Source organism: Cryptomeria japonica, chromosome 7 (genome assembly GCF_030272615.1).
Source record: "Cryptomeria japonica chromosome 7, Sugi_1.0, whole genome shotgun sequence".
NCBI lineage: Eukaryota > Viridiplantae > Streptophyta > Pinopsida > Cupressales > Cupressaceae > Cryptomeria > Cryptomeria japonica.
Genome location: NC_081411.1, coordinates 262,978,799 through 262,991,524, shown reverse-complemented (window position 1 = coordinate 262,991,524; position 12,726 = coordinate 262,978,799). Strand labels below are relative to the sequence as shown.

Sequence of the window (12,726 nt, the reverse complement as noted above, 5' to 3'; positions counted from 1 at the left end):
AAGAGGCATATGAGTCAAAATATATGGACAAAGAATACCAAACCCCATCGACAACAAAACCAAGGGTTTTAAAAAGGCTCCCTTAACCTTCCTCTGTAGCAAGAAAACAAGGTTATACGTAAAGAAACCAAACTCAAAATAAACCACCTTATGGGGTTTTAACAAGCTCTCCAAACCACAAGAACTAGGTATTAGAATGGCTCCCATAACCATAATAGAAAAAGAGCAACAAAGCCTCTTGCCAAACACCAGAGAGCAGAGGACAAACAAAAACCCCTTAACCCTCAACAACTCCCAAGACACCTTAAAAAGGCTCCCTTAACCTTCCTTTGTAGCAAGAAAACAAGGTTATATGTAAAGAAACCAAACTCAAAATAAACCACCTCATGAGGTTTTAACAAGCTCTCCAAACCACAAGAACTAGGTATTAGAATGGCTCCCATAACCATAACAAAAAAAGAGCAACAAAACCTCTTGCCAAACACCAAAGAGCAGAGGACAAACAAAAACCCCTTAACCCTTAACAACTCCCAAGACACCAAAGGAAGAGCGCATACTCTCCAAAAGAAAAGGACTACCCAGAACAACCCCCTGCACCCAATCTGCACCCAGTCAAAGGAAAACCAACAAAACACATCTCCACCTCAAAAGGAGATGGAGTCACCTCAATAGACCAAGCTATGCAAAACCCTTGAAAAGGAAGACAGAAAGGATTCCCAGGATAGCAAACAAAGCAAGGGCCAACAACCCCCGGAGTGAAAGGAAGCCAAAGCCCACCATAAATAGAGCCGAAAAATTCCTCCCGAAAAAAGCCAGAGGAAACATCAGAAAGAAGAAAGGAACGACGAGCTGAGGAGATCTTGAACCACAATCACCAACCACCATATCCCAGTCTCTCATGAGGCTCCCACAGTCAAGCACGTACCAACACGAGGGGAAAGCAAACCTCGTGAACAACTCTTGGGGGGAAAGGGCCAGAGCCCTTCCACCACCACCAAACACGACCCCAGCAACACGCGACAACACATAGACTACTAGCAGGGCACGACATCAAACATCAACCTCCACACCATCATTGCCACCATCATCGCCTCCACCGTCCTCCCCATCACGTGCATCATCATCCTCTGCCGAAACCCTGGTTCAGCCGCTCCCATCTGCTAGCCCGCTCCAGTTCCCGCCCATCTCAACTTGAAGCACACACTCCTTAATATTAATTTCAAGTTATTAATTACAATGTTAATTGATTGTCTTGTTTGGTATTTATAGACACTTTAATAAATTATATTACTATATTTTCCCTAATAAAATATTAATTGTATTTTCTTTAAAGTATAAAATAGTAAAAATTTAAGTCATTTATCCAATATAAATTAGTATATAGTTGACCTCTAGTGTGGAGGTGGTTTCTATTTTGGTTGCTTGAAGGGAGCTAAAATAAGTCTCAAGGTCATATTAATGTTAGTAATGTTTCTATTAGTCTCATGTTAATGCTTGTATAATAGAATATTTTTAAATGATTAGCAATATAAAAATAGCAATTAGTAAAATCTAATTTTAACATTTTATTAAAAGAATAAAAAATATACCTCTTTTAAATTATTAAAAATAATTGAAAGGTACATTCTATCAATATGGTTGTGATAATTATTTGTCATAAGATAAAAAGAACTAATTACTAAGTCAATTGTTTCAAATCACTCCCATATTAAGGATCAAAATTGTAAGCTCAAGTATTGACACAAAGCATTTCTTATTTTTCATCATATATTCATAATTTTACAAACCAAATTTAAGGCCATCAAGAAATAATCCCCTATGCCAAACTTGTGTTATATGAAGTTTCATAAAATTAAGGTGCCTAAAATATCGTCCTTTGTTGATGGTGTATATTATGGAAAGCTTAGGCTATGTAAGTCCTTTACACACTATAAGGAGTTGTAGCTAGGTGAGTCATTACTTGATGGTGCACACTATGTGAAGATGAAGCCATGTTAATATTCATGCAACATTGTGTACATGATAGATTTGAATTTAGAGCTACTAATTGAATTGTAGGCACAGAGTTCTACTAAAGCATGTATTAAACTTTCCTTGTTTAATACTAGGATTCACTATATAGCAATCGTTCCTAGTCATTTGAAGGTAGTTAGCATTAGCTTTATATTTGAAAGACTTATTTCATCATCTTTGTAGAAGATTGACAACAAATTAAAGAACATAGAAATATAATTTGAGAATAAAATAATTTGTATGTAATTTTAACATGTGTGTACGTTACACTTGACATTAAAAATTGCACCATCTTATGGTTGACATAGAGCATTTTTAAAGCTAATAATATTCACTATATAAGCACCACTCTTGGTCATTTGAAGGTAGTTGGATTTAGCTTCGACTTTGAAAGACTTGTCTCATTATCTTTGTAGAGGGTTGATACTAGATTGAAGAACATTGAAATACCATTGGAAAAATTATGTGTACATATGTGTGTGGACATGCCTACATGCACATGTGTGCACGCACACAGACACACATGTAAGTATGAATGAAGAGAAAGGCTTCATGTTGTAGGTCCGTTGCAACAAAGTATAATGCAATCCATCATTCTGAATAAATAAATAAATATTTTGTCATTTAATGCATTAATTGAGTTCCATTGTGTTGTGTACTTTGTTGCATGATTGAATAATATTTCATTAGATCCTCAAAACATGACTAACAATATTAATTTCAACTAATTAATACAAGACTATTCCATTATACTAACAATATTAATTTCAACTAATTCATACAAGACTATTCCATTATTTTATTTGAATTTTATCATGCTTAATTTTTTTAATCATTTTTTTTTTCACTTACAAAATGTTAATTATTATTTTTTAATTATAAAATGATTAAATTTTAAACCATTTATCCAATAGCAATTACTATAATCTATTTTAACTATTTTATTAAACATAAAAGTGTATAATTCTTTAAAATTATTAAAAAAATTGAAAGGTACATTTAATCAATCAAAAATGGTTGCAATGATTCTTTCTCTTAGAAGATAAAGAACTAATAAAAGCAAGGATTTTTTTTTTTTTTATTAAACAAAGTTGATTACATAGAAAAAAAAAATAGCAATTCAAAGGAAACTGTAAAAAAAAAGAAATGATTATACAATATAAGAATTCAAAAAAAAAAATGATTATACAATATAGGAATTCTTCACAATATACGATATCAATAGCTGGTAAACCTGTACTGAATAAAAATTAGACTTGTAGTTTAAATAGTCCAGAAGAACATCTGGGACTTTGATCTTTTCCAAAAGCTTGAGTGTCTAAAACATAAATTAAACTTATAATTAAAGAGCTTTTTTGGAGCTGTTTGGAAATTTTGCATCCCCTTCATGCAATTGCACTAGCTGATATTTAATTTCTTCCCAACACTAGCTGTAAGTAGCTTTCTTCTTCAGTTGAAAACAGAGAGAGGTGAATAATAACGTAATATTACTGTAAAATTGTAAAAAGGATCAAATGCCTAGGCCATTGACATGAAATATTTCTTATTTTTTCATTATATTTTTACAATTTTATTTATCAGTTGTAAGCCCACCGTGGAAAAATCCCCCGTGACAAACTTGTGTGATATGAAGCTTCATAAAATTAAGCTGTGAAGTCTTGTCGTCCTTTGTTGATGGTGTACGTTAAGGGGAGGTAAAGCTGTGTAAGCCCTCCGCACACCACGAGAAGATGAAGCCGTGTTAATACCGTTAAGACTTTGTGAATGCAATAGATTTGGATCTAGAGCTACTAATTGTATTGCAGGCACAGAGTTCTCCTGAGGAATGGGCTGGACTTTCACCGTCTTTAGTCCTCCTTTATGAAACCTACTAACCAAATAGGCAGATAGTAATGCACAATATATAGCTGTGGAGATAACAAATAAACCCCAAAAGTTCTTTGGGCTCAGTCTCCCAATATCATTACCACTATCATTGCAGGATTCTGAACCAAAGTAGCCGCTTCGAATTGAGTCCAGCTCTGTTTTGTCCTGAGTAATATTCAGGACTGCAGATGTCATCTCTGGAACCACTGGAGACCCTTTGGCAAATACCTGTAGGATAGCATACAGAGGGTTAGAGTGTATTTCAACCCAAAAGAAAGAAAAATGCACAATCTCTTGGAATAAATACTTACAAATCCAAATCCTCCCCTGTAGAATGGCCGACTTACAATCTCAAACTCGCCACAATTTTCTGACACGAGCATGTTAATGTATGGAGTCTCATCAACAACAGCACCAATAGATCCATTTCTGAGAGACTCAACATAGTCTGTTGCCTTGGTAAAAGCTCTTAATCTGTTCTTATCAATTCTTAGTTCGTCTATTAGGTATTTTTCAACAAAGGAGCCATCCATATGGCCTATGGAGGTGTTGCTTGCTCTCAGAGACTGTGTATCTCGTATTGTTGGAGACAGCTGCTGAACAGTGACATAGGATGCAAGGCTAGCTGTATAGCTTGAATTTAGTATCAGCACTACGAACAGCCAGACCATCAAAATTACTTTACCAAGAGATGTCATAATCTTCTCTCCTGCACATTACATTTGAAACGTATCCAATTGGGGAATCGGTTGCCATTTTGAGATATCCAAAGTTTGGCTGAGAGAAAAAGGTTCAACGCAATAAAAATTCCAATGAGGAGGTCACTCACCCTGAACAAATACAATTGTTGCAAATGAAAACCTGCAATCCAAACATGGTATATTGTTACATAAAATATGCAGTGGTCACTGGTTCAGTTCTATATCCTCAAAAGTTTATGGCAATATCAAATCATCCAACCAAGAACCAAATACTTGTCATGTCATTGAAATGTTTTATTATTCTTCAAAACATGTTGAATTTGCAGTAAGTACCTAGATTGCTGTTGTAAATAGAAAGATACAACAAAAATCAGTACCAAGGTTTGTCGCAACAAAAATCAGGCCAGAAAGCTAATAAAAGATTATAAAACGAAAAATTATGCTTCCTTGATTGAAAATACACAACAGAGAATCAATAGAAGAAATGTTATTTTGATTCCAATCCATCTTGTTATAAAAACACTGCAGAAACCAGAAGTTTTCCCTCTAAACAGAGTCCTTTCCCACTCCCCCCACAACCCTTTCTCGCTGCTCCCTCTCTTCCATTCCTCTTCCTCTGCTGTCCCTCACTTCCCACACTCTCTCCCTCCTTTGGAGATAGGGGCAATACTATTCTGGAGATTGGAAACCCCTGAGATGTTTCATTTGTAATGAATCCTACAAGACCATAAATTGCACCCAAAACTCTTAAAGGGCAATGGTAGCCTAGGAAGAAGAAGAACCCTCTAAAGCAGAGACAGGAGAAAACTTGATACTAAAAAAATCTTGATATTTGGGAACAAAGAAAACCCAAAAGCTGATTGGAGGAGGATTACTATCTTCCAAACAAAATGCAAGTGTAAGGACAATTTTGTCAAGTGATCATGATGGTGGATCTTTTGAAAATTTGGTGAGTACAAAAATAATTAATAAATTGCAGCTTGCATCCCAAAAATCAAACACTTACAAGGATCGTAGTATACTTTTGGGAAAATATTAACTCATCCTTATGAAAATTTGGTGTATGGAAATAATTAACAAATTGCAGTTTGCATTCCAAAATCTAACCCTTACAAGGATCATAGTATACTTGTAGAAAAATATCAACTCATCCTAATGTGGATAGTGTTATATGACATGATGCTAATGGATGCTTGTCATTTACCATTAGTATGCCTCGACAGTACGACTGAAACACAATCCATCATGCTAGAGAGAATACTTATGAAATAGAGCATGAAGGCAAAAAACACACTCTTAAAACAGTAGAATGTAGAAGAGACATCTGAAATCTTAGACTTGCCACTTGTATCAATGAGCTGTGAAGAATTCTGCAAAAAAATGAAGGGAGCAACTTGTTATTTGCTATTCTTGAGAGAAGCAAAAGAAACTACTGAGACCCAACCCCTACCATAGATGCAAAAATTGTTAGAAGAATATTTTGATAAAACTCTATGAGCAGAACTACTAGCTGGTTTACCTCCCTCGCAAGGTATTACGCACCATATTGATTTTATGATAGGATCAAAGCTTCTTGACAGAGCTTCATATAGATTATCTCCTAAAGAAAATGAGGAAATAAGAAGGCAAAATAGTGAAATGTTAGAAAAGAGATTAATAAGGGAAAGCATGGGCCCTTGTGTCACACCAACTATACTCACCTAAAGAGGAGGCAAATGGAGAATGTGTGTGGACTCTAGATTCATCAACAAGATCATAATAAGTAATGGTGCCTACTACCTAAAATGGATGATATACTATACTGCATGGGTAGGCGCTAAGATTATCTCCAAGGTTGATTTGAGAATTGGTTACCATTAGATTTGGATCCAAAAAGAGGATGAATGGAAGAAGGCATTCAAGACCAAGGATGGCTTATATGAATGGTTTGGTGATGTCATTTGGAATTATCCAATGCTTCTACCACTTTAATGCACATCAATAGAAAATGTATCATAATCTATTTTAATGACATTTAAATTTTCAGTCAAAACATGGAAGGACATTTGAAGCATTTGCAAATGGTGTTTGACATGCTTAGAATTAGAACTTGAGAAAAGTACGTTTGTAGAGACAAGTTGGGTTTCCTTGGAAACTGATCATGGATCCTGAAAAGATTGAGAATACTTGACTAGAGTATCCCTCAAAATATCATAGAGATATGCTTAGAATTAGAACTTGAGGAAAGTACGTTTGTAGAGACAAGTTGGGTTTCCTTGGAAAGTGATCATGGATCCTGAAAAGATTGAGAATACTTGACTAGCATATCCCTCAAAATATCATAGAGATTAGAGGTTTCTATGGTTTAGTAAATTTTTATAAAAGATTAATTAGAAAATTTAGCAAACTAAGTGCTCCTTTCACTGATTGCACAAAAGGGAAGTCTTCTACTTGGCCTCAAGTGATTAAGAGAATTTTTGAACATCTTCAAAGGAAGGCGATGGAAGCTCCTATACTTGCCTTACCAGTTTTTGAGAGGATCTTTACTATCAAGTGTGATGCTTCAACAGTAGCCACTGGTGGCTTGTTGAGCCAAGAAGGCAAGCTACTTGCCTACTTTAGTGAAAAGCTAAATGGTGCCAAGAAATGTATTTCAGTGCTTGAACAATAGCAATAAATTCATTCTGTTGATTGGCAATCAAGCACTAAAATATATCAACTCAAGCCAAACTATTGTGTAAGAATGCTAAATAGGTGTCCTTTTTACAAAACTATACATTTGTAGTACAGCATGTGAGTGACAAAACTAAAATGGTGGATAATGATTTAAATAGGAAGCATGACCTTCTTGTCTCAATGACTAATGCGATTGTTAAGTTTGAATAAATGAAGGGAGAATATGCATTTCATCCTTAATTCAGAAGAGTTATCGCTGCTGTCAATAATCCTGCTGCTGCCAGAAACGAGTTCTCTGAAAAATACTTATTGATAGATGGATTTGTATTACAGGACTCTAACTTTGTATTCCCACAGGATCTAAGAGAAAAAAATTGATTAGGAAAGTGCATTTGGGACACTTTGGAAGGGACAAAACTTACAGCTTAGTAAGTGATAAACTTTTTTTTGGCCTCCGTTAAGAAAAGATGTAAATAAGTTTGTTTTTACATGTAGAGTTTATTAAGTTCCTAAAGGTAGATAGGAATACATGGTTTTGTACAAACCCTTGCGTATACTTAAGAGATTGTGAATGGACGTCTTCATGGATTTTGTGTTGGGATTTCCTTGTACTCAAAGAGATAATGATTCTATTTTTGTTGTTGACTGATCCTCTAAGATGACTCACTTCATTCCATGCTAAAGGACTATTGATGCAAATAAGATTGCTTATTTGTTTTCTAAAGAGATTGCCCATTTGCATGGACTGCCCTAGACCATTAGCATTGACTAGGATATAGGTTTTTTGAGTTACTTTTGGAGGGCTTTGTGGAGAAAAATTGGTAGTAAACTGCAGTATGGTTCAACCTATCACCCTCAGACAGATGGCAATGCAGGTGGTGAATAGAAGTTTTGTTTGATTTGATTTGATGCCTAGTTGGTGAGAATCCAGATTAGTGGGATTTGGTTTTGGCATAAGTTGAGTTTGCTTTTAAATCTTCCATCAATAAATCTATTGGTAAGTCTTCCTTTCAGTTTTATTTTAAGCAATCCCAAGTGAGTTGTTGATCTCATTGATCTTGAAGGAAGATGGGTTAACCAAGATACAATGGATATTGTGAGGCATACGTAGGAAGTGCAACAACAAGTGAGGCACCAGCTGCAACTAAGCAAAGAGAAAAGGTGTAATTGGAGGGGAGTAAGTCATGGTTTAATTGCATAAATATAGATTTCTTCAAGGCATTTAGATCAAATTGAAGCCAAAGAAAAATGGCCCTTACAAAATACTAAACTAAATTAGTGACAATGCCCATTTAATATTTATATACTTGCCTGAAGATTTTGATATCATCCTATGTTTAATATTGCAGATCTTTGCCCATCTTTCAGATGGAAGAATTTCATGATGAGAACATACTAGGAGATATGACCAGTCAATTGCCATGAAAAAAAAGGAGCTGATTTGAAAAAATAGTTGATACAAATTGCTGCTACAAGATCCAAGAATTACAAGCTTTATCTGGTGAAATGGCTTGAGTTAGCTGACGCCAACAACACCTAGGTCACCAAAAAAGAACTCGTCAATTTTACAAAATTAAAATACTTTGAACCTGGAGGTTCAGAATTTTTAAAAGATGGGGAGAATGATGTAACTGTATATTTGTGATGGGGTTCTACACTAGATGTCAGTTGCTTTTGTCTTCATCGCTTTCTGATTTTTAGTTTGTAGCCATGAATGGTGGATTTTGTGGTCTATTTTTGGGCTGTCCTTTCTCAAGTTTCTCATTTTTGGTTTAAGTTTAGAGTTCTTCATCCTGGCTTAGCAACCTTTCAGGGAATTAGTGATGGTATTTCCAGCAGAGGCGTAAAGGATGAATCCTGCTGTTGCTATCTGGCTTATATTACCTGTTGCTTATGTATCTATTATGAGTCAATAAAATATTTGAACAAAGAATGCTTAAAGTATTGAGTACATTGCTACGTTGTGGCTTTTTATTTTTATTTTCGATCCATTTCGGTAGGAACAGAGTATTTAGTTTGCAGGAAGAGGGGTTGACTGCATCAGTAGAGATACAAATTACAAAACAAACCATAATGTGATGATGGTTTTTCTGAGGCCGTTTTATGGTCATCATTACAATGATGATGCATTAATGTAGTAGGCCAAACAAGCAGTGAAGGTAACTATGGATCCAGGAACAATATGCTCACTAGGATATAATAATAACGGGGATGGTATATGTAACCCAGTTGTGGATGGTGAAGTGACAAGTATTCTCTTAACAGGCTATGTTTGATTATTGGTCAATGTTCGTTCTGGTGAATATGGGATTGCCCTTGCACTTCTGGCATCTTCTAACAGCCAAACGACAAGAATTACGCATCCAGAAGCATCATATGCTGAATGGTGAACCATGAATATTTGCAATCTGAAGCTTACCTGTTAAATTTAAAACTGTTTTTCAATGCAAATAGATAAACTCCACAGCATAAATACATTTTTCAGAAGAAGACTAAATGAAGGTGAATTCAAACGAATAAGGCGATCAACTATAACTAAGATTTTGACACCCTTCCTATTATGCAGGTATTTTCTCGTTAACACAGACAGTTTGTGATTCTTTAACATGGATAGCATATGTAACTTCATGTAACTTCACTTACTGTTTTTGTAATTCTGTTTTTATCTTCTTTGGCTTATAATTCATGAACATGACAATATAATAAATAAGACATTGAAAGTATAAGAAGAGCACTTACCAGAGAGATATCTCCAATTGCCTAGCAGTTTCTCCTGTGAAAGCATCATTCTCATGCCGTTCGAATAGCAAAATAAGAAAAGCAGTAAGAAGAATAAACGCCAATGCTGTCAACCACATGGATAATGTAAAGGGTTTCATGAAGGCCCAAGCAGAAGACTTTGTATTCTTAATGGGGACCATAATTACCAGCCCCGTGTCTGTATATGGCTGTGTAAAATCTACTTTTTCGCTGCGGTCTGAGAGTATTGTGATATCAGCTACAACTGCATCAAATGTCTGGCCACCGGCACCAACAAGCACTTTGAATGAGGACTTGAGCTTTTACAAAATTCTCTCTATAGCAGTGATCATATTATTCCCAGAGTGATTCGCAATATATATCATTTTAGACTATATATGCTATTAGCAACAGTTCAAATTCCAATGGATGAAAAAATAAAAATTATAAAAAAATTCCAATAGGAGTCCTTTACTGCTCATCTAAATAAATAAATATAGCAGTCCTCCTAAAATCAAAATAAATATGGATTAAAATAGGCCAGAGAGAAAACGGTGAGTACCTTATTTGCAACCTGTTGAACGAGGATATCATAGTTTGGATTTTTATCACTATTCTCAGACACCTTAAATTCATAGTCAAAAGGGCAATTGAGCTTAGTCACAGCTTTTTTAAATACCTCTATGCAGAATCCATTAAACGATTTGTCATTGTCTTTAATGTTTATAAATCCAGGAAACACAACATTTGGGGGTACTCCCACTATAAACTTTCTGAAACCACAAGGTGTTTTTGAAGATCCATTTGGCCACATAATCTGTACTCCGTTCAATTTGAGCTCTTCCTTCATCCAAGATCCTACAACTCTGATTTCCCTGTTGACTACATTAACGATGTCATATGAATGAATTTCAAGAAGCCCACTATTGCTGAATTTAATTTTCCCAATAATTCCCTCTAAATTGCTGTTAACTGCTTTCTGAAACAGGGCATTCCCTTCCTGAAAAACATAGGCATCTGTCGAAGATTTCCCAGAAGATTTAAATTCCAATTCAGCAAGTTTGTTGTCTCTGAACAGATCATCAATAGCTTTAGCAATTACCCGGACAGAATCATAAGCATAGGCTCCAACTATGCCAATGTTTTCAGAGTGTGTTACATTTGGATACAAACTCATGAATTTCTCCTTCCATCTCATGCTTATATTCTCGAAGTGTGGAGTGTGTGTTATTTTTATGCGAACTCCAATGACTCCTTGCATTGAATCCATAGTTGTATCATCTGCAATTTCCAAAGAACTCGCTACCCACTCTGTTACAACCCAAGCCCCACCCAGTTCCTTCATAATGCCTGATTGTTTTGCCTCCAGAAAGATTTTCTGGGCCAATCCATAACTAGTATGTATAACAAACACTCGACTTCTAGTCATGTCACCTTCTACTGTCTTCGTAATATTATTCCATGAAAAGTTACTGAAAGACTCGTCGGATATTGCAAACTTTTGGACTATTCTGGCAGAGATTTCTTGGAGTGCATTCTTTAAGGCTAGAATTCCGCTGAGACCCAATTCATCTTCTTGATATATGACCACTATTTCTCTCCACTGAAAATTGTTCAGCAAGGCAGCTATTGCCTTCATTTGCAGTACATCCCTGCCAATCATCTGAATTGAATATGCAGAGTGTTTCAAGGACATGGAGGGATCATTGCCAGCAAATGTAATGAGTGGCACTTGTGCAGAATCAGCTAGGAAGGATACTAAGTTAGAGACTTGTGCTGTCATGGGTGCCACGATAGATACCACGTTTGCTCTGAACAGTTGCAGCACTGTAAAACAAATTTCAATTAGGCTTTAGAGCAGGCTCATCTCTGAGAGTGAAAAACACAAAACAAAACAAAACAAAATACAATTTTTTTACCATTGCCTACATCTATGAGAGCAGTACTTCCTATCTCTGCAGTGTCAAGCTGAAGAAGGGTCCCATTAAGAATTTTGGGATCGTTGTTAACATCTTGAATGGCCAATTGTATGGCTACATTCGATTGTTTACCTTGATAGCTTCCCAAATCAAAGACTCCCCCAATCCTCACCTCTGGAGGCTTTGCATCACACAATCCCATAGAGAGAAGAAGAAGAAGAAAAACCAGGTGTTTCATAGCAAAACTCCGCACATCACAAGTAGTACAATCAAGAAACATTATTGAGCATTAGGCAATCCCGACAAGCTGTAGATCTGAAACATGAACTCATAAGATAGAAGAAGAAAGGAATTTATATAAGTAATGTTATGTTATAGTCTTCTCTTCTATCTTTGAACTCTCACGCGCTTAGATACGTCGGTCAGCAGGAAACAAATGCGTGTAGCCGCTACACAAACACTAAAACTTGTTTGACATTACCAGCTTTAAGCAGTGGAAAATGCTTCTTACAGACTAATTTTCGCGAGTGAAAACAAATTAGCAGTCAAAACCATTCGGAGATGCCATAGTTGACTAAACTTTGTTCTGTTCAAATCTTAGAAGTCAAATATTTCTATACTGTTCCCAAAGGAAGCCTTTAATCTTCACACAAAAATTTGTCAATACAAAAATTAGATTTTGGTAGATGCGATCGATTTTTATATGATTTTTATCATTTTAATCTTCATAATTTTTTATGTAATGTTGCTAAAACTCAAAAAAATCAAACAAAAACAGTCATATTATCGAGATGTGCCATTTTGTGTAGAAATTAACAGGTTCAATTCAGAAA

General features: G+C 35.5%; 1 protein-coding gene across 5 annotated transcripts in view; it reads right to left on the bottom strand.

Moving 5' to 3' along the window:
- Window positions 1–3,539: 3,539 nt before the first annotated feature.
- The window catches only part of LOC131030026 (glutamate receptor 3.2), a 37,563-nt gene continuing 28,376 nt past the window's right edge, over window positions 3,540–12,726 (bottom strand). For 3 of the 5 annotated variants that reach the window (XM_059207942.1, XM_059207943.1, XM_059207944.1), the window contains 4 exons: window positions 9,975–10,252; window positions 4,709–4,740; window positions 4,191–4,588; window positions 3,540–4,107 (listed from right to left, as the gene is read on the bottom strand). In XM_059207942.1, the coding sequence (XP_059063925.1) occupies window positions 3,649–4,107; window positions 4,191–4,588; window positions 4,709–4,740; window positions 9,975–10,252 (1,167 nt within the window). In that variant the 3' untranslated portion in view covers window positions 3,540–3,648. Of the gene's footprint in view, window positions 4,108–4,190; window positions 4,589–4,708; window positions 4,741–9,974; window positions 10,253–10,536; window positions 11,802–11,893; window positions 12,316–12,726 lie in introns of those variants that run through there. The other 2 variants (XM_057960709.2, XM_057960710.2) reach the window with 2 other exon arrangements.